General features: G+C 51.4%; 6 protein-coding genes across 6 annotated transcripts; 2 read left to right on the top strand and 4 right to left on the bottom strand.

Moving 5' to 3' along the window:
- Positions 1-149: 149 nt before the first annotated feature.
- Positions 150-761, top strand: COCSADRAFT_28865 (uncharacterized protein; the record flags this gene model as incomplete). Its single annotated transcript, XM_007704350.1, has 2 exons — positions 150-678; positions 733-761. The coding sequence occupies 2 exons, from the start codon at positions 150-152 to the stop codon at positions 759-761; spliced, it is 558 nt and encodes a 185-aa protein (XP_007702540.1).
- A 68-nt stretch (positions 762-829) lies between these two features.
- On the bottom strand, positions 830-1,866 carry COCSADRAFT_232469 (uncharacterized protein). Its single transcript, XM_007704661.1, has 3 exons — positions 1,788-1,866; positions 1,624-1,731; positions 830-1,535 (listed from the first exon to the last, which is right to left on the bottom strand). The coding sequence occupies exons 1-3, from the start codon at positions 1,837-1,839 to the stop codon at positions 955-957; spliced, it is 741 nt and encodes a 246-aa protein (XP_007702851.1). The 5' UTR covers positions 1,840-1,866; the 3' UTR covers positions 830-954.
- Positions 1,867-3,856: 1,990 nt separating this feature from the next.
- On the top strand, positions 3,857-5,815 carry COCSADRAFT_123285 (uncharacterized protein). Its single transcript, XM_007704660.1, has 4 exons — positions 3,857-3,932; positions 3,988-4,023; positions 4,079-4,206; positions 4,256-5,815. Exons 1-4 carry the CDS (start codon positions 3,870-3,872, stop codon positions 5,589-5,591), a joined length of 1,563 nt encoding a protein of 520 aa, XP_007702850.1. The 5' UTR covers positions 3,857-3,869; the 3' UTR covers positions 5,592-5,815.
- A 118-nt stretch (positions 5,816-5,933) lies between these two features.
- Positions 5,934-14,100, bottom strand: COCSADRAFT_39244 (uncharacterized protein). Its single transcript, XM_007704415.1, has one exon. It carries the CDS (start codon positions 13,681-13,683, stop codon positions 6,403-6,405), a length of 7,281 nt encoding a protein of 2,426 aa, XP_007702605.1. The 5' UTR covers positions 13,684-14,100; the 3' UTR covers positions 5,934-6,402.
- An 889-nt stretch (positions 14,101-14,989) lies between these two features.
- On the bottom strand, positions 14,990-16,975 carry COCSADRAFT_39243 (uncharacterized protein). The gene has a single exon (XM_007704414.1). It carries the CDS (start codon positions 16,656-16,658, stop codon positions 15,402-15,404), a length of 1,257 nt encoding a protein of 418 aa, XP_007702604.1. The 5' UTR covers positions 16,659-16,975; the 3' UTR covers positions 14,990-15,401.
- Positions 16,976-17,208: 233 nt separating this feature from the next.
- Positions 17,209-18,853, bottom strand: COCSADRAFT_39242 (uncharacterized protein). The gene is made up of 2 exons (XM_007704413.1): positions 18,714-18,853; positions 17,209-18,664 (listed from the first exon to the last, which is right to left on the bottom strand). The coding sequence occupies exons 1-2, from the start codon at positions 18,770-18,772 to the stop codon at positions 17,389-17,391; spliced, it is 1,335 nt and encodes a 444-aa protein (XP_007702603.1). The 5' UTR covers positions 18,773-18,853; the 3' UTR covers positions 17,209-17,388.
- Between the last annotated feature and the right edge of the window lie 1,233 nt (positions 18,854-20,086).

The following is a 20,086-nucleotide window of genomic DNA, read 5'->3' as shown; positions in this document are numbered from 1 at the left end:
TCGACGACACACTCGTCATTATTGATTAGGGAGACTGCTCAAGCTCCGAATTATAATACACTCTCCATAGACCCAAAAACCTCTTTTAGATTTCCCATACTTACAGCTTATCACTCTCATCATCTCAGAACCCCTGGGCAATTCAAAACATGTCGTCCACAAAGTCACCAGCAGCAAACCCGAGCATAACGCCTGACCCTGTTCAAAATGGTTCAACCATCCGCAAAGCCTTCGTTCTCGAAGCAGTGGCAAACCTCTTCACCATTCCTCTAATCACGAACACGCGATTCACCCTCTCGCTGCTTCTCAATAATCCATCTCGGGACATCAACCCAGCATCAGTCTTGTTCGCGCGCCTTTTCGGTGGCTTAATTGTTGGCGGACTTACATCGGCACTGTTTGCTGGCGCAACCAACACTAGAAACGGTATCGAGTCTAGGAGGCCGACTTACTTACTGTTGGGTCTAGGCGAAGCTTGCTTGATTCCTATTCTGATGTTGGAGTTGATACAGGGGGCGCCTCGTGCGGCACTAAGTAGGACGGTTGCAGGAGTGAGTATTGGATTTTTGCTGCCTCCATTACTGTGGAGGATGTACGTACTGTTTGTCAGGCCGGACTTGTTAGGGAGATATACAGAAGAGAGAAAGGATAATCGTGGTGCAGACAGGGAAGACGGATGTGAGTACACGCTACTGTATGTGTAGCATTGAGAAGTATGCTAACAAATCCTAGATGGTACCATCAACACGCGTGACGATTGAGATTGACGGTTGAGAGTATAGGCTTTCACTCATGATCGCGCTTGGTCTCGTTGCGGAGTTTTGGTGCAGTTCGCGTATTGATTCGAGATTTCCAAATCTAGTGCTTTTCCGTGTTGTATTTGTCAAGGCCAAATACCCATAAACGCCGCGCTGAAATCAATTGTAATGCTCGGGGTGTCAGTGGCACAGTTTTTTAGTCTGCAAAACCTCCCCACTCCGCTTCCTCATCCTCTTCTTCAGGCCCGCTTGCGACTTCAGTTTCTTGCCCTCTCCAAGCTCTTAATCTTTCATCGGCGAGACACTCTTTGGCCGCATTTCTCAATGGTTTCAAGTTTCCGTTCTTCGCCATACTCTCGATTGGCTGTACCAGCTTCTCCAATGTCTCCTTATTTTCATCCTTCTCCCATTCATCGCCCTCAATTTTCTCAAGCTCATCGACCCAAACATCCATGACATGATATCTGAGCCCGTTAGGAATCCTCATGTTCTTGCATTCCAAAGGCGTCTCTTCCATGATGCTGTTCCATTGTTCTAATAGGCCCTTCTTCCACTTGTTACGACTGAGGAATGCAAATGACGCATTGACGTATTGACGGATCAGGTAGAGGTATTTGTCGAGTCTCAGTGCTTCAATATGGCCCCATTCGCGAGACATGGTAAGGAAGAAGGCGCGGATGAATGGCAGAACTACTGGCGTGCGAAGAGTAGAGACGAGGGATGCGAGGTCGCGGGAAAGGCGCTGCTGAAGGGCGGGTTTGTCTTGCATCCACAAGCCTGTAAAAACTGTCTTAGCCCTATCGCCTGCCTAATCACGGAGCCATCTGAAGTCTCTTGTCAAGGTGACAAATTCCATGACACGTACAGTAGAATAGCCCTTTCCATAGCTTCAGGAGATCGAGTTCCGAAATTTCAGATTGTGCGCTAAGGTATTGTTTTAAGGCATCGAGCGCCTGGTCGCGAACTTTCTTGTCTGTCGCAAACGTCAGTCTGTTGCTAACAGGATTTCGATACGACCTATATACATACCGCTCGAGGCAAGGTTCCTGATAAAAGGATTGTTTTGCGCGTCCGAAGTCATGTTGTGCGAAATGAGGGTATTGCTGGTGTACCTAGGTGGAGTTCAAGATGCGCGCGGAACTTTTTTTGGTGTTGCGGAGCTAGTAACATGGTTATCGATAAGACCACCACTTGTGGATTAGCGCCCTCAAGTACCGGCGGTCGAACTTTGGCTTGAGTTTAAATAGTAATAGAAAAGGAGATGGAGGAAAAGAAGCGCATTTAGAAGTTGTAGATATATTTAATGTGCTACATTATGCAGTGATACAAATTGACAGCCTTCCGTATCGAAACACTGGATTAGTTAGAGCAAAGCGGATGATTTCGGAAACCTGTAATGGGCTGCGCCCGTGGAGTGAAAGCACGTGATTGTATCACGTGCCTATATCACACCGCTTAGTTAGAACTTACTCGTACGAAGAGTAGAGAAGCAAGGTATAAAGAGAGAGGTGTCGTACGACAAATTAACTCTTCTTATCTTTCTTCTTCTGTACTATAGGCTAATGCAAACTCGTTCGAAGGCTTTTTCGCCCATAACAAAACCTAAATCTCTAATCAATCGCTGCGCAACAACCACGCAGAGACGCTCATATGCATAGACGTGGCTTGTAATTGCCTAGTGGCCTACATAGTACATACGTACTTGCTCAAATATTTGCCGTAGATAGGACCGAAGTCTAGAGTAAGGTTACTTTACCGTAAGATGCAACCTAAACAGGACTAGGGTGACACTGGGGTGAGAACGGTAGCGAACGACGCGTTCCTTAAAGGAGATGCATTGGCTAAGGTAGTGAAGGGATCACGCAAGCACAGCTTACTGTAGGTATGTCTATTACAACGCAGTAAGGCTGTAAAAAATTAGAAAATGTCCTATTTCTGTAAAGGGCTGCGCCCGTGATCTCTGTAAAGGGCTGCGCCCGTGATCTCTACTGAAGAGGATCACGTGATCTTCGACCACGTGATATACCTTCTGTACGGACACGTGATCAGAAGCGAGCAGGTATAAGAGAAGTCTGTACTTAGTTATCTTCTCTTTTTCTTATCTTTTAGCTTCTGTACGATAGGTAGAAGCATACTCGTTCGCTAGGCCTCTCCGCCCATAACAATCTCTACTGAAGAGGATCACGTGATCTTCGACCACGTGATATACCTTCTGTACGGACACGTGATCAGAAGCGAGCAGGTATAAGAGAAGTCTGTACTTAGTTATCTTCTCTTTTTCTTATCTTTTAGCTTCTGTACGATAGGTAGAAGCATACTCGTTCGCTAGGCCTCTCCGTGTAACGGCGCAGGCAAGACTACTCGGATCAGTATCGGCAGTAGCGTCACTCAGAGGCATATGGGAGTGCGTGGGACATCAAACGAGCCTTGATTCGAATAGACACCTATAGGCCTTGTACGAAAGGATATCAAAAATCTATCGAGCTACGGTATGGAGAAGGTGGGGTTTTATATCAGCAGATCTGCCCTCGGCTAGTGCGTGCCCATGTTCGGATCCCTTTCGGATGTTAGTTCAGTGTGTACTCGAACCGTTACACTCCGCCCATAACAATTTCGCTGTAATAAGAATAAGCCACGAGCTAAATAACTATAGTATATCTATGGAACGTAAAGCGTTATTTTGCTAGGTTTTCTTGGCAAAGTCGGTTTCTTAATACTTAATAATAATTAGAATAGTTATGCTTCAATGTCTAGATCAATGCGACTGCTGATTAAGCGACTAGCGCAGGGATAAGGTCAACTAAACACGCTAAAGCGTTAGTAAACACACGACACTTCTACCTAACAAACATTAGTCAATTCTAACCTCTATCTACTACACTTTCCACCTTCTACAAAAAACTAATTTTAATATTTACCGCACCTACGGTAAAAAGAAGACTTATTAGCGAGCCTTTCTATTACCTGTAAGTTTGCTTATTCTCTACCTATTACCTTACGGTACCTCTAAGCGTCAGCGTGCGACGTAATCATACCCACCTACAAGACCAATCCTAGAAACAAACCCTGTACACCTAGAGAAGTCTAACGCAATGTAGTCCCACTACTGGAATGCCGTCCATGGTCGTCATACCATCAAATGGCTATACGAGGCGGCGCGTCCTCGTCGATCGCGTAAGTACATCAACACCAGTTTTTTAACACATACTAACAACTCTACTATTACTAGGTTCACTCGATAGTCTCAAATCGTGTGGAAAAGGATGTAAGTGTTTTGTCCTAGATGGTCTATGCGCGACTAGCTGACAGGGTACATCTAGGATGAACAATACCTAGTCCGGTGGAACACCAATAATGCATTGGATCAAGCGCCGCTGAGCTGGCATTCGATCAAAGAACTCTTACGATGTCTCGAGCACGTGCAAGATTACCTCGAAGTGAGAGAGAAGTATTCAGTGCAGCCTAGTCACTTGAAAGACGTCTCTAATATCACCTAGGTCTATGGTATCACTTGAACAAGTGCAACCTACAACAAAAAAGCGCAAAACACCAGACAGTGGCCTGGAGGATGAACGCCGCTCTTCACCGTTTGATCCTCACCTTTACCATGCAAACCATGGAGGCCAGACGCCGTCTTTCTCTCAGTCTCCGACAGCAACACCTCCACCTTCATCTCCACCCGATGTATACAACGGCGTCATAGATGCCGACGAGCATGGGTACATCTTCTGCCATACGTCCACAGGACCAGACGTACCAAAGATCCCTATCCACAGCGTCCCAACACCAGAAATGAAGCAGACCGCACAAAGATCTAGTGTCGACAAAGCACTAGCCTACATCCGCAACGAGTACATCCGCCGACTATCCAAAGTCACAGGCAAAGACAGCAAGCCCATTAAACTAGTCAATCTCGTAGACTCCTCCACCCCCTCCCTCCGCTTTCGCTACATATCCGACTACATCCTCCAACCGGGCGTCATCCGCGCACCCCCCGAGACCCAAACAGGCTGCCAGTCATGCTCCCCACACATGGGCCGGGACATCGGCTGCGAATACACGAAAAAATGCGATTGTCTTGAGTACGCCGCCGTCGACGAATCGCGGCTCGACTCCACCCAGCAACTACAGTACCAACATGCGCTTGAGAACGGTCTCTCCACCATGGGCTTCCCCAAAAAATTCCCATACTACGCCGCAGGCACAAAGCGCGAGCGCACGGGGTGCCTCGTCCCCTTCTACCTCAAGTCGCGCAGCCCCATCTACGAATGCAACGACAAGTGCAACTGCGGGCGCCACTGTCGCAACAAAAACGTGCAGTTTGGGCGGCAGGTTGAAGTCGAAATCTTCCGTGCTGCCGACGGCCGCGGTTGGGGTCTGCGGTGTACGGAGGACCTGTACGAGGGCCAGTTCATCGATACGTACCGTGGCGAGATTATTACCGATGCCGAAGCTGAACGCCGAGAAAATGCTTCTTCGTCGAAAGCTAAGGCTTCGTACCTTTATTCCCTCGATAAATTCAAGGAGTCGGAGGGGCTCGAGGACAAGGATTTGTATGTTGTGGACGGAGAATTCATGGGGGGCCCGACCAAGTTTATTAATCATTCTTGCGATCCCAATTGTCGGCAGTATACGGTTAGTTATAATCGGCATGATGCCAGGGTTTACGATATTGCATTCTTTGCGTGTAGGTTTATTCCGAGGGGGGAGGAACTCACGTTTGATTATCTGGATAAGGATGAGGGGGAGGAGGACGAGATGGATGAGCCGGGGGAGGGCGCGATTCCGTGTCTTTGTGGGACGAAGAAGTGTAGGAAGTGGTTGTGGACGTGAGGTTACGATGGGTTGAAGCTTCTTTTGTAAAGGACTTGCGGGTCGGGTCAGGCGCAGATGTTAGAGGGGAAGGAGTGAAGGAATGCGGCATGATGAACTTTGGGACATGCTTGTGAGTGAGCCAAAAGGGGCAATCCTATTTCATACATGTACTTTTGAGTGTATTTCTCTTTTTTGAAGAATGTTTCTATACCAAAGCGATTGGCTTTCCATTAGATTCTCGCATTGTCTATGTCTATCAACACATCGTTGTAGCTCATAACACTCTTGAAGTCTTGCATAGAGCATCAGGTCTCACAACACTTTCACAAATTCATGCACTCAATCTGTAATAAAAGAAAGATTGGGTGTTCAATTTCTGACGCCTACTCTCTAAGTAAATCTAGTAAGACCGTGATCGGCCCGTTCTGCACCGTTACCATGATCCCTAGACACCTCCTACAGAAACATAGGAAACTAAGAAAGCAGAAGAATGGGGCGTGCTTACAATTTGATATTACAAAAACAAAGGGTTGGAGGGAAATAGAAGGAAATCTGGGGCAGTCTTGAGGGGTATATATCTCTCTCTAATATCCAGCCTTTCGACAAAAAATAAGATGGTGTTCATAGGAAAATCGCATGAAAGCAAGCATTAGGTACATGAGATAGATGGCAGCAGTCTTTCTTCCTGCGCACACGCACAAGGAAAATTGAGTACCAAAAGTATACGTAAAGAAAGGATTGGACGCTCTTACGAGCTGAAACAGGGAAAAGGAAATTGAACAAAGGAAAGAATAAGGTTTATTCAGTTTGAATCAGGTTAGAAACAGGCTCATTGCCTGAGTTCCCTTCCAAAATTGAGTGCCAAAGGCGTCAATTCACCTTCTTCGATGGCGCTCTCGTCTTCGTAAAAGCCGCTCTCACTCCATGGCTCCATGTCTGCATCTTGATCATAGGCCTGCTTCCTCATTAGAGGTGGTGTGCGGGGCTGCTTTCCAAGAACAGGGAAGCCAACTTCAGTCGACGCGTGCGAGCTCATCGAGTTGGAGCGGGCATCTTGTGGGCGCTGAGAAGCGGAAGGAACCTCGAGGGTACGGCGCATGTTTGAGGTTGGCGGTGTCATGAGACCGGAAAGAAAGGACTGTGCGGAGTGAGGTTGGGCCCGCGATGGTGTCTGGGTGCGTTGTGCAGTGGAAGGCTTTCCCGCAAGGGCGGATGTAGCCTCGCCACGGCCTTTGCGCCAGTTGCCAATGGCAGCAGCAAGCTGGACTGCCTTGGGTGAGGCAAAGTTGGACAACGTACTGAGCGTGGGGAAGGACTGTTGTCCGCCAGAAATGAGGCGCTCCTTCTCAGACTGCTCCATCTGCAAGTTTGTGCGGATGCGAATCGCGGCATCACGAACAGTCTCGCGATCGAAAGTTGGCTGAGCCAAAGCGGTGATGAGGTCATTCAGATCGTCCACACGTACACCAAGGAGCTCACGTAGCCAGTTAATCTCGGTTTCGCGTTCCTTGAGTTTGGCTGGTGCCTCGGTATCAACCTCCTCGAGTTGCTGCTCAAGCGACTCGATACGTCCCTCGCGCTCTTGCAATTGCTCTTGTAGAACGGCAATTGATTCGCGCAGTGCTTGGGTAGAAATCTTGTCAGAGCTGCTTAGACCAAAGGAAGAAGAGATTGGTGACTTGGAAGCAGCGGCAACCGCAGCATTGGCAGCTTCCTTTGCAACCTGTAGCTTCTCTTCCAATAGAGAGATCTTGTCCTTGAAGTGGTCGAGCTTGGAGTCGGCCAAAGCAAGCTTGTCATTGTGGAAGGCCTCATCGCGATCCTTGTCTTCACGTGCAAACTCGAGAGCACGAGCATGCTCGTGCTTGACGTGCGCAAGTTGGCGCTCAAACGCACGCTGCTGTTCTTGCATGCTGAGTCTCTGTTTCTCGATCGCTTCTTGAACCGCTTGCTTCTTGGCATCAGAAGCTGCCTCCAAGTCAAGCTCGTGCTTCTCCTTGGCAGTGTCTGCGTCCAGGCGAACTTGGTCCAACTCGGCACGGACACGGTTGATTTCGCTCTCGAGCTCATGGCGAACAATATTGACCTGGTTGTTGGCGGCGTCGATATCGGCCTCCATGAGCACACGGGTGCGGCGGATCTCAACGTGAGCAGCGTCCCTCGCTTCGCGCATGTCGCGCTCGTAGCGCTCAGCATTCCTCTGGTGCTCCACGGTTTCTTTCCTCAACTGTTGGATAGTCTCCTCTAGCCTGGAGTTGTGCTTCTGAGTCTGTTCAAGGTGGAACCTGAGCTTCATGCCCTCACGCTCCTGAGTCTCAAGGCGCTCGAGCTCTCTCTCAAGACGCTCGCGTGTGCGACCTTCAGCCTCAATACGTGCGCTGAGAACTTCATACTTGCTTGCAGATGCCTCCTCGTTCTTCTGCCATTGAGCGCGCTCAGCTGCAACCTGCTGAGAGGCAGCGACCATATCTTGCTGGAGCTTCTCAAACTTGACACGCATAGACTCACGGACACGAGTGGCTTCTTCAGCCTGGAAGCGTGACTCGCCGATAGCCTTGCGGAGCTGCTCTGCTTCCTCGTGAGCTACCTGGAGGTCGCCACGCCACTTGTTGGCAGAGAGGCGGTGCTCTTCCAGCGTAAATGTCAGAGCCTCGTTCTCAGCAGTAACAGAATCCAGCTTCTTCTTGAGGTCCTCTTCAGAGCTTTCCAAAGCAATGTTTGTAAGCTTGAGACGCTCGTTCTCACCGTCGAGTGTAGAGATCCTGTCGCGGAATACATCTTCGTTGCTCTTGAGAGTATCGAAGCTACGGCGAAGATCATCACGCTCTTCGGTCAGAGTACGAATCTTCCTCTCATCGTCACGGGCGGCTTGCTGAAGAAGGGTAAGTTCTTCCTCAGTAACCTTAAGAAGACGAGCAGAGTCGACTTCACGGGCCTCAAGAGCCTTGCGCGCTTCGGCCTCGGTATCAAAGCGAAGAGTAGCCTCCTTGAGCATATCCTCAAGGTCGGTGATGCGTGCATCCCTCTCTTGGATAGCCTTGGACTCCTCGAGCTTGACAGTCTCCATGTTCTGACGCTTGAAAGCATCATCGATGAGCTCACGAACGTCTTCAGCTTGGAGATGATGACTGGTGGTCTGCGCAATAGAAGCCTTGAGGCTACCAATAATCTGGTACATCTCAGACATCTCAAGCGATGGCTGTGGAATATTGACAGGTGCCTCTAGAGTGGCGGCAGGCTTCTGAGATGCCAATGCTTCGGTTACGATGGAGCGGATCATGTCGGGCTGGACAGAATCCGCAGTGTGCGCAGGTGGAGGCGGGGTATGAGAAGATGCAATCGCTTCTGCGACAATGGCCTTAATGTCATCTGGCCAGATTTGCTCAGGAACTGGTGCCGGCAATGGCTGAGGAGCGTGAGTCTCGAACGCCTCCATGACAATGGACCTGATGTCGTCAGGCCTCACAGGCTGAGGAGCATGAGACGCGAGCATGTCGGCAAGAATGGATCGGACGTCTTCGGCCTTTAGAGTCTCGGTGGGATACTCTGGCGCTGTCTTGCTCGAAGCGATGGCATCTTGAACAATGGCGCGAATCTGGTCAACAGAAATAGGTTCCACGTGTTGCACAGGTGGCTGGCGTTGTGTGATGACATCGGTGACAATGTCCCTGATTTTCTCTGGGATGATTGGCTCCGCGACTGGTACCGGCACCGGCAACGACGTGATCTGTGATTGGTGCACCTCAAGTGCATCCATGACGATCGACCTGATCTTCTCCAGCTTCTTGTCTTTGCCTCGAGATCTGTTGCGGTAGTCTGCCTCAGTACCGATCTCATCGTCTTCATCATCTGCATCGCTGTCCAGACGTTCGCTGGTAGACATGCTGCGACGGCCACGTCGCGTGCGTTGTGTCATGGCTACAAGTGCTTGCTGGATACCTTGCAAGTTTTGCTGCAGCGGGCTAAGACGGTCTTGTAGGAGACGACCCATAAGCTCATCAACATGTTTGTCGAAGAAGCCACTGCGCGTCTGGATCTTGTTCTCGTCCTCGCTCAATAGGCCATCATCATCCCAGTCGCTGAGATGTCCGTCATCTACGTTGTTCACCTCACGTACAGGAGACTGGTACGAAAGCGCAGCCCTCTCACTGTCGAACGGATCCAGCGTTGATGCGGTGGGACCGGGAATGAATCCCCTGCGGGGGCTGGGGCTAGGTGCGTCACTGCGCAGCTTGAAGTTTGGTTGCAGGTCGTGGCGCTCAAACACGTGTGGCGTCCTCTGAGGAGAAGAGTGGTCCCAAGATGTCTCGTCACGCTCGACACCAAAGTCCGAGCCCTCTCCGTCCATGTGCTTCATGACTGCATCAATGTCGTTGAACGAAGCCTCGCCGATATTGTCGAAATCAACGCTTTCGCTCTCAGGGTAACGTGTCTGTCTGCCAGACTCCATGGCCGTCTTGAACGAACCGTCATCACTGGGCCGGTAAGTAGTTGCTGGGCTCCTGCTAGCAATCCTTGCAGGCGACAACCGAGCCTTTGCAGGTTCCTCGACTTGAGAAGGCTTTGTAACGTGGAAACCGAAATCGTAGCCAACGTTGCTGAACTGGGGTTTGAACTCGAACGGCTTGGCACTGGCGGAGAGAGTGCTCTTGTGGCTATGATTCTTCGTCGTTGGCTCGGGTTCCTCAGTGGTGGGAGTGGGTATGTCACTGGCATGAGGCGTCTCATCGTCTGCGCCTTGCTCACTTCCGGGAGCAGGGGAAATAGGCTCAAACGGTCTTGTATCCTGCTGCTGTGGCAGCGGTGACGGAGTCTTTGACCTGATCTCGGTCTGCTTGCTGTCGGGCGAGCGGTTTTCCTTGTCTTCAACGGGGCTCTCTCGTGGAACCTTGGCATCCACGGTGATAGCGTTGGGCTCCTTGACTTCCGCCAAGGGCTGCGAGGCGAGGATTGGCTGAAGTGCAAACTTGGGCACATCGTCACCATCAACGCGATCACGACGTACACGTTTCTCGCGACCATCAGCTTGCATGGGCCGGCCAGCCTCATCCACACGATCTTCCTGCTCTTTGGGCGTTGGCTGACGCGTGTTGTCTGGCCTGACAATGGGAACAGCCTTGGAGCGGGTAGCTGGCTTAATGATGTCATTAGCAGAGATGTTGACATCTCCAAAGATCTTGGAGGAGAAGCTCGTTGGTGCAGGAGCGGGCTTGTTGGGATCAAATGCCGACCCTCCAGGACTGAAAACAGGCGCATCGGGCTTGAATGATGGCGGACTTGAGAAGTCGAAGCCACCAGACATGAATGAGGAGGAGCCATTTGAAGTAGGCTTGAACGCAGGGGCGTCAGGCTTGAAGGCGGGCGCAGAGGCATTGAAGTTCGCCATTCCGTCCATACTCGTCTTGTTTGTCTGATGGACAGTTTGCTCCGCAGGTGGCTTGACGGCGGGTGCGAAGCTGAAGCCGGACGAGAAGGATCCAGGGCTGAAGGACGCTGCCGGGTTGAACTTGAACTCCTTGGCTTCGACATTGAGCTTCGAAATGGAAGAGCGCGAGGTATGCTTGCTGTGCGTGGAGGATGCAGGCTTGTTAAAGGCAAACTTGTTGTCTTTCCAAGAATTGCTGACTTGCGAGGGCGCCTTGGAATGCTGCACGGAGCCCTGGTCGGCGCTGTGAACCTCTCCATCTTCCAAACTGGGATTGGTGTTTTCTGAAAGGTTCGTACGCGCGCCATCGCTGTCGGAAGCTGGTGTCTGTTGTGTTGGGAACGAAAAGGAGACAGGGTTCTGCGCTTGTGCGAGCGAGTGAGTCCTGCTATGTGGTTGAGGCTGGTGCAAGATTGGTCGAGAATCCTCCCACTTGGGTTTAGCCACAGCATTGGAATGCTTCAATGGGACATTAGTCTCTGGCTCCGTACTGAAGTCTCCACCTTCGGCAAACTGCTTGTCAATAGCCTCTTCCAAGTGATACTCTTCGTTAGCTGCCTCGCGTTCAAGGTTCTCGCTAATGTTGTGACGATGACCGCGGGGAGTGGGCACAGCAATCTCAGTCTTGGTTTGAGTGGCGTGCTTCATGGGTGGTACTTCGTCTTCCTCATCCTCATCCTCAGGTACTTCAGCAAGCGTGGATGCGGGTCGCATACCAAGGGCCTGTTGCTGCTGTTGCTGCTGCTGTTGGAGAAGCTGAGCCTGGAGTTGCTGCTGTTGCATTTGCATCTGTAGCTGGAAATCGTGTCTCTGCGTCGGCGTGATAGGCATCTGCTGGCCCATACCAAATGGCGAGCGGGGCGAGATGAGATCGGCCAAGTCTGGACGGTTCATTGCAAGAGCAGGAGATGCGGTGCGACCATCCTGAGCATTGAAGTAGCCACTTGGTGACCATGTGCCCGAAGGTGAATAACCATGCTGAGCGAAGTTGGCGGGTGATCCGAAAGTGGAATGACGATGCATATGCATGTTTGCACGAGGGTTTCCAAAAGCCGCAGGAGAAGCAATCGACTGCCGTGACATGTGTCCAGGAGATGGGATGTACGGGAAGCCGATTGATGCGATGCTGCCAGGCCTGGCCATACGGGCGCTACCAGCAGATGAGGTAGGCAGAGGTGGAGAGAAGACCGTTCCTGGATGTTGTTGCGAGGATGTCTGGCGTGAAAGAGGAAGAGCTATGTCTTCCTCGCCGCCCATGCTGACACCGAGTGCTGCAAGCTTTGCCTCGAGCAAAGAGTTCTGGTAGTCTTTCCATTCCGATTCCTTGGACACGCGTACTCTGAATTTCGAACCCGAATTGGCACGCTCTGCTCGTACATCAGCTTCTGTTGGCCAGATGGCTCTGTTATGTGTCTCCTGGCCGCCGGTACTGAATCCCCGAATGTCGTAGCCTTGCTGCTCGAGTTGCCTAAGCTTCGCGTTGACGGTTTCTTCATTCATTGGCTTAGGAGGATAACCTGGGTTGCCTCTAGGAATATCACGCGGTATAGAGATGATGCAACCCTTGCCTTTCACAATCACCTTCTTACGCATTCTCGGATGCGCAGGCGCAGCACTTGGGGGAGCAAGAAATGAGCTTGCCTGGGTACTGGAGGCTGGCCTGCTTGTCGATAGTTCCTGGTTTGGCAGCTTTGCAGCATCGCCATTGCCCATCTTGGTGGGAGTCTCGTTCGCTGGCTTGCTTGCCTTTGAAGGTGTTGGAATTGGCGACTTCTCACTCGATACACTGTGTCCATTTGTCTGGGAGCCTGAAGTTTGCCTTTGGGAACCCGCAGGCTCAGCTTCCGCGTATTTGGAGGCCATCATTTTGCCCAGTGCTTCCTTCTGGTCCTTGCTAAAGTGGCGCCAGAAGTCCTGCTGGTTCAGTGTCTTGTTTTTGTTCCTGGCTTGGTGGCCTCGCTTCGGTGGGGGAGCGAATGGTATATCCTGATCGTCCGCCGATCCTTGAGTGTCACTGTCGTTACTCCGCCAGTCGTTTGTCTCGCGGTTCCAACGCTCCTCGAGAAACCGTTGAACCCACTCTTCCGATGTAGGATTCGAATCGGATGGCCGAGGAGTGCTGCCAGATGCCCGTTCTTCTCTTGTCAGAGGGTCGAGGTTGGGCAGGCGAGATCGAATTAGATGCTCGAGCGTAAAGCGGTTAGGCGATACGTTGCGGTCCAAAGAGGGGATGAGATACTCGAGGTTGAACCTGTTGGGCGAGTCGGCCTCGAGATCTAGTCGCGACGGGAGCAGATGGTCAAGGCCAAACTGGAGACCAGACGGTTCCTCGTCAAAGTCGTCGCTGCCAAAATTAGCCGAGACTTGACGGCCAAGGTCGAAGGTTGGCGGTGGGTGTCGGTACGGACTGCCCCAGCTTGCCGTGTAGTACGAAGTGTCGGTTCGCTCGCGCCTCGCAGCGGTGGATGGTGTGCGGGGGTGATTGCCTAGTACGGAGAAGGAGGGAAGGAGAGGCAGCTCTGGGCTCGAATGCCCTAGCGTGCGAGACGGGGATGGGGCAGTCCAAGTCGGCGAGACTGGTTCACGGTCGTCGGACGGAGACGTGGGCTCGCCTAGGTAGTGGGGAGCTGTTGGGGGAGAGGAGGGCGGCGGCAGCGAAGGGGAGGGCGTCCGTCTAGCTTGCATTCAAGGATCTCTCTCTCCAAGCGTTCCCGCAACTCGGGCGAGCTGCCACTGCTGCTGTTTTTGTGGTTTTATTTTTCTTCGTCTTTTCTTCCCGAATCCAAACGCGTTGAAACAATGGGTCCAAGTGCTCTATGGGGCGGTGGTCGATTGCCCGGGGCAAAGGAACGCGTACCGGGGAGAGTCTCGAGCGCAGGAGGGGGGAAGGTGGAGTGGAGGCAGTATGATTAGGTATATGGAACAAGGAAAGGGAGACGGAGCAAGGAAGCTAAAAGAATGACATGAGGTGGGCAAGAGCGGGTCTGGAGACAACAGGAGAAGAGAACATCCCGTGGCAGCAGGCAGACGACGGATGAAGAAGAAGAAGAAGAAGAATGGCAGTCGAAGGCGTGCCAAAGTTCGTCGTCGACGAAAGTGCGGACACGGACAGACGAGGACAGGAGAGCGACGAGACTAAGGCCAGGCTCGAGCTAGCGGGCGGAGTGCCAGTTGGCACAGTCGCATCAGGGGCCAATGGACGGTCCGCTCAACCCAACCCACATGTGATGAACGCGCCCCGACGCCTGCAAAGCCTTTGTCCGTGCCATTCTATACTTATATTGCGCCCGGTAATTAGCAGAAATGCGCACTGCTGGAGGCGTCGGCAACACCGGCTGGCTTCATGCAAACACCTAGTTACTAACTACTTGTTTGTACATGGTGATACACGTACAAACATGAACATACCAACTTGGATAGAACCCGTCCCGTCCCGGCCCACAACCCAGCAACAAAAAAGTCACGACGCGTCTTGAGGTCATCCCGTGGCCACTAGGACAATTAGACGTGTCCCAGCAGCAGGGGACTTTGGGACTTTGCACTATTGCGGCCAATCACGTGCCCGAATGACATGACTACTGTACGTCAGCGGGCATTGGGAGCGAACGACTGGGCAGTGGGCAATGGGCTCCAACCTCAACCTCGACCTCTCCAGCCGCTTCACTTTTTTTTTCGCCATCGGCACCACCAGATACACCGTCTGACCATTAGTTCTAGCGACTATCTCAAGCTCCTCTTTCAATCACGACTAGCATCCATTATGGGCACTCAAATAGGGGACCCGGCTAGTGCTAAGACGGCGACGGGAGCTAGTGCTGCTATGCAAGGATACCTGGGCCGCTGACGGTGCTACCAAAGCCTTGCGCTCCAAAGTAGTACCACTTGCTTTTTTTTGCAACCAAAGTATTGTTTGGGCGCTGGGGGCCTTGGCACCCAAACTCTCAACATCCTCTAGAACATGCTCAGACACAAAAGCACTTTTTTGCAGATTCCCATGTATCAAGTGCGGGCTCCTGTTCCCTCCCAGCTCACCACATGTACAATGCGAACGTCCAAGTCCGCATGAACAAAAAAAACAAGCCATTCCACGCCGGGGCAGCTATGCATGCCTTCTATGTTCTACACCCCAGATTAATCAGGCCTTCCTAATCACGAACATCCTCGTCATAAAAGGACTTTTTTCCTTCGCGGTCCCGGCGCCAGCTCCAGAACCATCATCATTCTTCTCAGCCCCAGCCGCCAGCTCTTCGTCCTCGCCAATCTTCCATGCTCGCACAAACCACAAGAAGACGGCCGCACCAATATACATCCACCCAGTAAACATGATGGCACCGGTATACGAGCCACCATTGAACTTGACGATTTCCAGGCCAATGGCTTCGGAGACTACCCATCATCATTAGTCAAGTTTCCCTTGGGAAGAAAGGGGCAGACTTACAAGTAGTAGGCAAGACCAGTACCAACCAAGTTATACTCAACGCACTCGGCAGATCCTTCAATCCCATAACTTCCGTCGTGATCGGGCCAGCCACAGCCCAATACGTCCCCGCTACCATTCCACCCACCAGACTGTAAAAGACGAGCACGCCAAAGCTCTTAGCAAACATCCATATGACCAGACAAAATAGCCCACTCAGGAACGTCATGCTACTCGCCATATTCAACCTCCCGATGGAATCCGAAAAGTACCCAATAGGCGGTCTCCCAATCGGCTGCCCCAAGTTGAACGTAGCCCCAATAACACTCCCTTGCTGCGCACTCAACCCCACCGTCCGCGCATAATTCGGCAGCGAAAACAGCAACACCACATACCCCAGCATCGACAAAAACCCAAACGCCAACAACCCCACAAACTGCACTTTCCGGAAAAGCCGATAGTCAAACCCAATCTGCCGACTCCCAACCTGCTGATTCCGATCCCGAATCAACAAAGCGCAAACGGTATTCACAACGAACGCGACCAGCCCCAGCGTGCGGAACGCCCAAGGTAATCCTATACTCCGAATCATCGCCTGGGCAGCAAGCGAGTACACCAACCCGCCCAGGCCCGATCCCGCCGCCGAACACCCATTCGCAAGCGACCTGCGTGTGCTAAACCACTGCGGCGTAATCCCCACGGACCCCACGAACAGGAATCCGATACCCCACCCAAAGCAAATGCCTTGCGTGAGAAACAGATGCCAGATCCGCGACGCAAAGCTCGCACCAATGAACGACACCGTTTCCAACGCCACACCGATGAACAGAGTAGTCCGCGTACCAAAGCACCGTGTAGTCAGTGTAGCAACTGGAGAAACGATGAGAGCTTGCGAAATGGAGAGGCCGCCGACGAAAGCGTATTGCAGGGGAGTTGCGCTGGGGAAGATGTTATGGGGGAGGTAGTGTGCCAGGAAGACGCCGTAGGAGGAGTTGAGGCCCCAGGTGTGGCCGTTGAGAGTGGCGATGGCTGCGACGCAGATCCAGCCGTAGCCGCCGTTGGGGGGTTCATCTTCTTTTGTCTTTTGTTCGCACAGTACTGTGGTGGCTTCTTCATCATTATCTTCTTCTTCTTCTTCTGCCTTTTCTAGCGTCCCGTTTGGTGTTGCGGTGGTACCACCGTTGTTAATATGGATTTCGACCCCCAACTCCCCAGCATCATCATCCCGTCTCTTTTCCGCCATTTCTCCCCTTTCAAATCCTCTACTCTTTCTTTTCTCTCTCTTTTCTTCGTTACCCTGCAGTCGTCCTTGACCCGTTTATTCCCACACCTCCTCGGCTCCGGAAATAAGTGATCGATCCTTGCAAACAAAGATTCGCCGCGGTTCGGCCCTCCTTCGAGAGATACCTACTCGGCGATTATTCGAGTGAGCGCTAATCGATTGTCTCCAAGAAACTCGGACTGGAAGAAAGAGAAAAGAAGGAAGGAAGGAAGGAAGGAAGTAAGCTTAATCATGACGGTACGAGAAAAGGAAGCAATCGAGTCATAGCCAAGGGCAGCAACAGCTTCCTTCGAATCGTTTGCATAACCTACCTGTATACAGTAAAAAAGTGGAGAAGCACCGGCCGTTTCGGTTACGTTATTATCCGGGAATAACCCCCCCAACTCTTCTGTTAGGCTACATACCCAGGACTGGGAAATGCAAGCTTCCGCCCTATGACCTCGTTTCTGACTAGAGGCTTTTTGTCGTCGAGGGCACATATGTGCTTGTGATGTTTGTGATAGTAATAAGAAAACATGGCTTCAAGCATTAAATTCTCAAAAAAAAAAGTTTATATTGATTGCAGGTATTTAGATTTCGTCAGGTACAAAGGAAAGCAAAGTAGGTGTGAGTTCAACGTCCATGTTAGCAGTCTAGGCCAAAAAAAAATATATATGTCATCAGTCATTCATCGCTTTCCCTTTAATACTATCTATCTCACCTCGCAAAGAGGCGTGTATCTTTCCGGAAACTCCATGCTTGCTTCCAAGTCCATCTCCTCAGCTTCGCTCGTGTGCAAGCTCTCGTACCCGGAAGGCGATGAGACTGATAGCCACGGATTGGGCTCAGTCATGAAGTCATCCACCTGGTCGTAGCTATGTTCCGATGGTGTCGAAAAGCCTTCTGAATCTGTCACAGAGGGTGAAAGCATATTAGCCCAGTCGATGTTGGGTTGTATGTGCTGGCGGTCGGCAACAGGCTTCTGGTAGAAGGAGCATTCGGAAGGAGTCTGGCTCGGCGCGAATGGGAAGAGCAACGCCATGTCAGACCCTACAAACGTGTTGAAGCTTTCGTCTTCGTGGACTACACCCCGGGTGACTCCAAAGTCATTGCATATCGTCTCTACCGTTTGCGCATCACAGCCAGGGAAATGAACCTTCAATGCTGAGTCTTCGTACGTTATAGGTAAATCCCCTAGTGCAGCTAATCGTTGCAAGTCTTTCAAAACTGCAGCCAGTTCCTTGACCGCGCGTGAGAAGTCGACAGAAAGTGTGTCCAAAAGACCCTCAGTGTTAAGGGTCTCCTTCTCCTGAGCGAAGGTGGCAAAGCCCTTGACAGCCTTGAGAGGAGTAAGAGCAGTGACAGTAGGGTTGATGTTGAAGCTGATGTAAGAGCCAGGGCTAGTCTTGGGGACCTTGTTCAAAGTACGATTGACTTGATCTTGAAGTGCCGAGACAGTCTTGAAGCGCTTCTCGCCGTTGTGGGGATTTACGCCGTCGAACTGGGCCTTTTGTCCGCCGACAAGGAAGGCACGCACAGCTTGGGAGACATTGTTGATGACCTGAGCAGGCGCAGCAGGACCATGCGAGAAGTATCGGGCGCCTCCGGTCCTGCCGGAGCCCCATCCATAACCACCTGCGGTTCGTCCCAAGGCACCGCCCGTGAGGTTAGGGCGAAGAGTAGACGCAAAGGGCGCACGACCAGCCTGTGCCATGACAATACTCCCGATACGGGATTTCGGGAACGAAGCCTTGTCATACTTCACTCCCGAATTGCGCGCAGCCGAAGTAGTGAACCGTCTAACGGCGGCGCCAATAAGGCTATGGGTAGTGTACCATCGGCCCTTGCTCTGCTTGAGGTAGGCAATACGGTGAAGAGGATGCTTTGGAGCGTTTCGAGCGAGTATAGGTTGAAGAACTGCATCCGCAGGTCGTGCGGATTCAGGTAACTGTTTCTGTACGAGTTTCGCTGCATGTTTCCAGGCGGCCCTTGTATCTGTCAATATGTGATTGCCTTGTAAGATGAGAAGAAACTTACTTGAACGCTTTCGCGTTCTTGACCACCAGTCTATGCAGATGCACCACGGCCGGTGCCATCGTGTGTTTGTGTTACCAAGAGGGGAGAGGGTGGTGAGTCCCTGAAGTGTGGGGAAGACAACGTTAATGAGGCGCAGGGCAAATGTCGCCACCGCCATCGGGGCTGATTGTCTGAAACGCCGAGCCGCCATGACGATGGTCACATGCCATCTCACTCGCCAGCTTGTCTTCTTCCCAAATACATATAGTTATACACAACCTAATATTCTTAGGTGTAGAGGCCATTTGAAGATAGCACCAACCGCTGGGATAGCCATTATTCAACAACTTCTCTTCTGTACCAGGAAACACCACCCGTGATGCATTTCGGCTTCATGTCCAGGGATCTTGACTGAGTCATGAGAACCTGATGCAGCTTTACGATCGGGTATTTTAAGGGCCCGAACAACTAGCGACAGGCAACAGCCATTGTATGCGTATACTTCACCTGCGGAACATTAGATGCGCCCGAGGAACCTGGACTACTTATTTTTCTGCACACGTGAGACAACAACTGGGCTAAAACCTTCCATTTCATACTTTTACAAAGCAGAAGCCTACTCATCCGGGCTTCGCCAACCACCTTTTACAAAATTTGCTCTAGGGGATAATGGATCTTGGGAGCCCACATCCGCACATAAGGAAATGAAAGAGATCGGTGCCGCGATATCGGAGGGGAGAAACACGCCTTCTGGGGCTTGTATGCGGGGCTGGTAAAATGCAAGAAAAACAACCACACAGTACGCCAACTTTCAATGCTATAGAGCCTCCGTACAAAGCCCGTAGATCCAGGAGAAGAGGGTGAACCAGATCCGTTGAAGGGTATTTCGTATCGTGCTGGAAAATAATCGTGTGAACATTAAGGGAAGCCAAAAACTGTGTGCAAAAGGGGTCTATCGGAAAACATGTGACGGACCGCCGACCGTAAGAAAACGCCAGAACATGAACTTTTTGTTAATGTATAAAAGAACCCGAGAATTCGCAAGGACAGTTGGAAGCAACGAGACCACAGCTTGAGGAGCAAGCGTAGAGAAACACCATCCCTTGCTCGTCCTGCATGACCCTGCCGAGGTCATCAGATACAATTAGACAATCATGATGTCAATCGAGCCAATGCCTCAGCATCAAGCAAGTCTCTGATGCGCTTCCAACTCTCCGGATTGATGCCACCATTGCGGACAGCCAATTGTAATTGGTCGAAAGCACGACATCGGTCCTCGGACTTGATCAGCTCGACGTAGTCAGAAGCTACTCGCCACCGGATTGTTTCGTAAGGCGATAGTAAAGACTTTCCGTAAAACTTGATCAAATTCGAGATTCCGACATCCGCACACC

The sequence above is a fragment of the Bipolaris sorokiniana genome, assembly GCF_000338995.1.
Source record: "Bipolaris sorokiniana ND90Pr unplaced genomic scaffold COCSAscaffold_12, whole genome shotgun sequence".
NCBI classification, from domain to species: domain Eukaryota; kingdom Fungi; phylum Ascomycota; class Dothideomycetes; order Pleosporales; family Pleosporaceae; genus Bipolaris; species Bipolaris sorokiniana.
The sequence above is the reverse complement of the archived record's forward strand: the minus strand, read 5'-3'. Positions and strand labels throughout refer to the sequence as shown.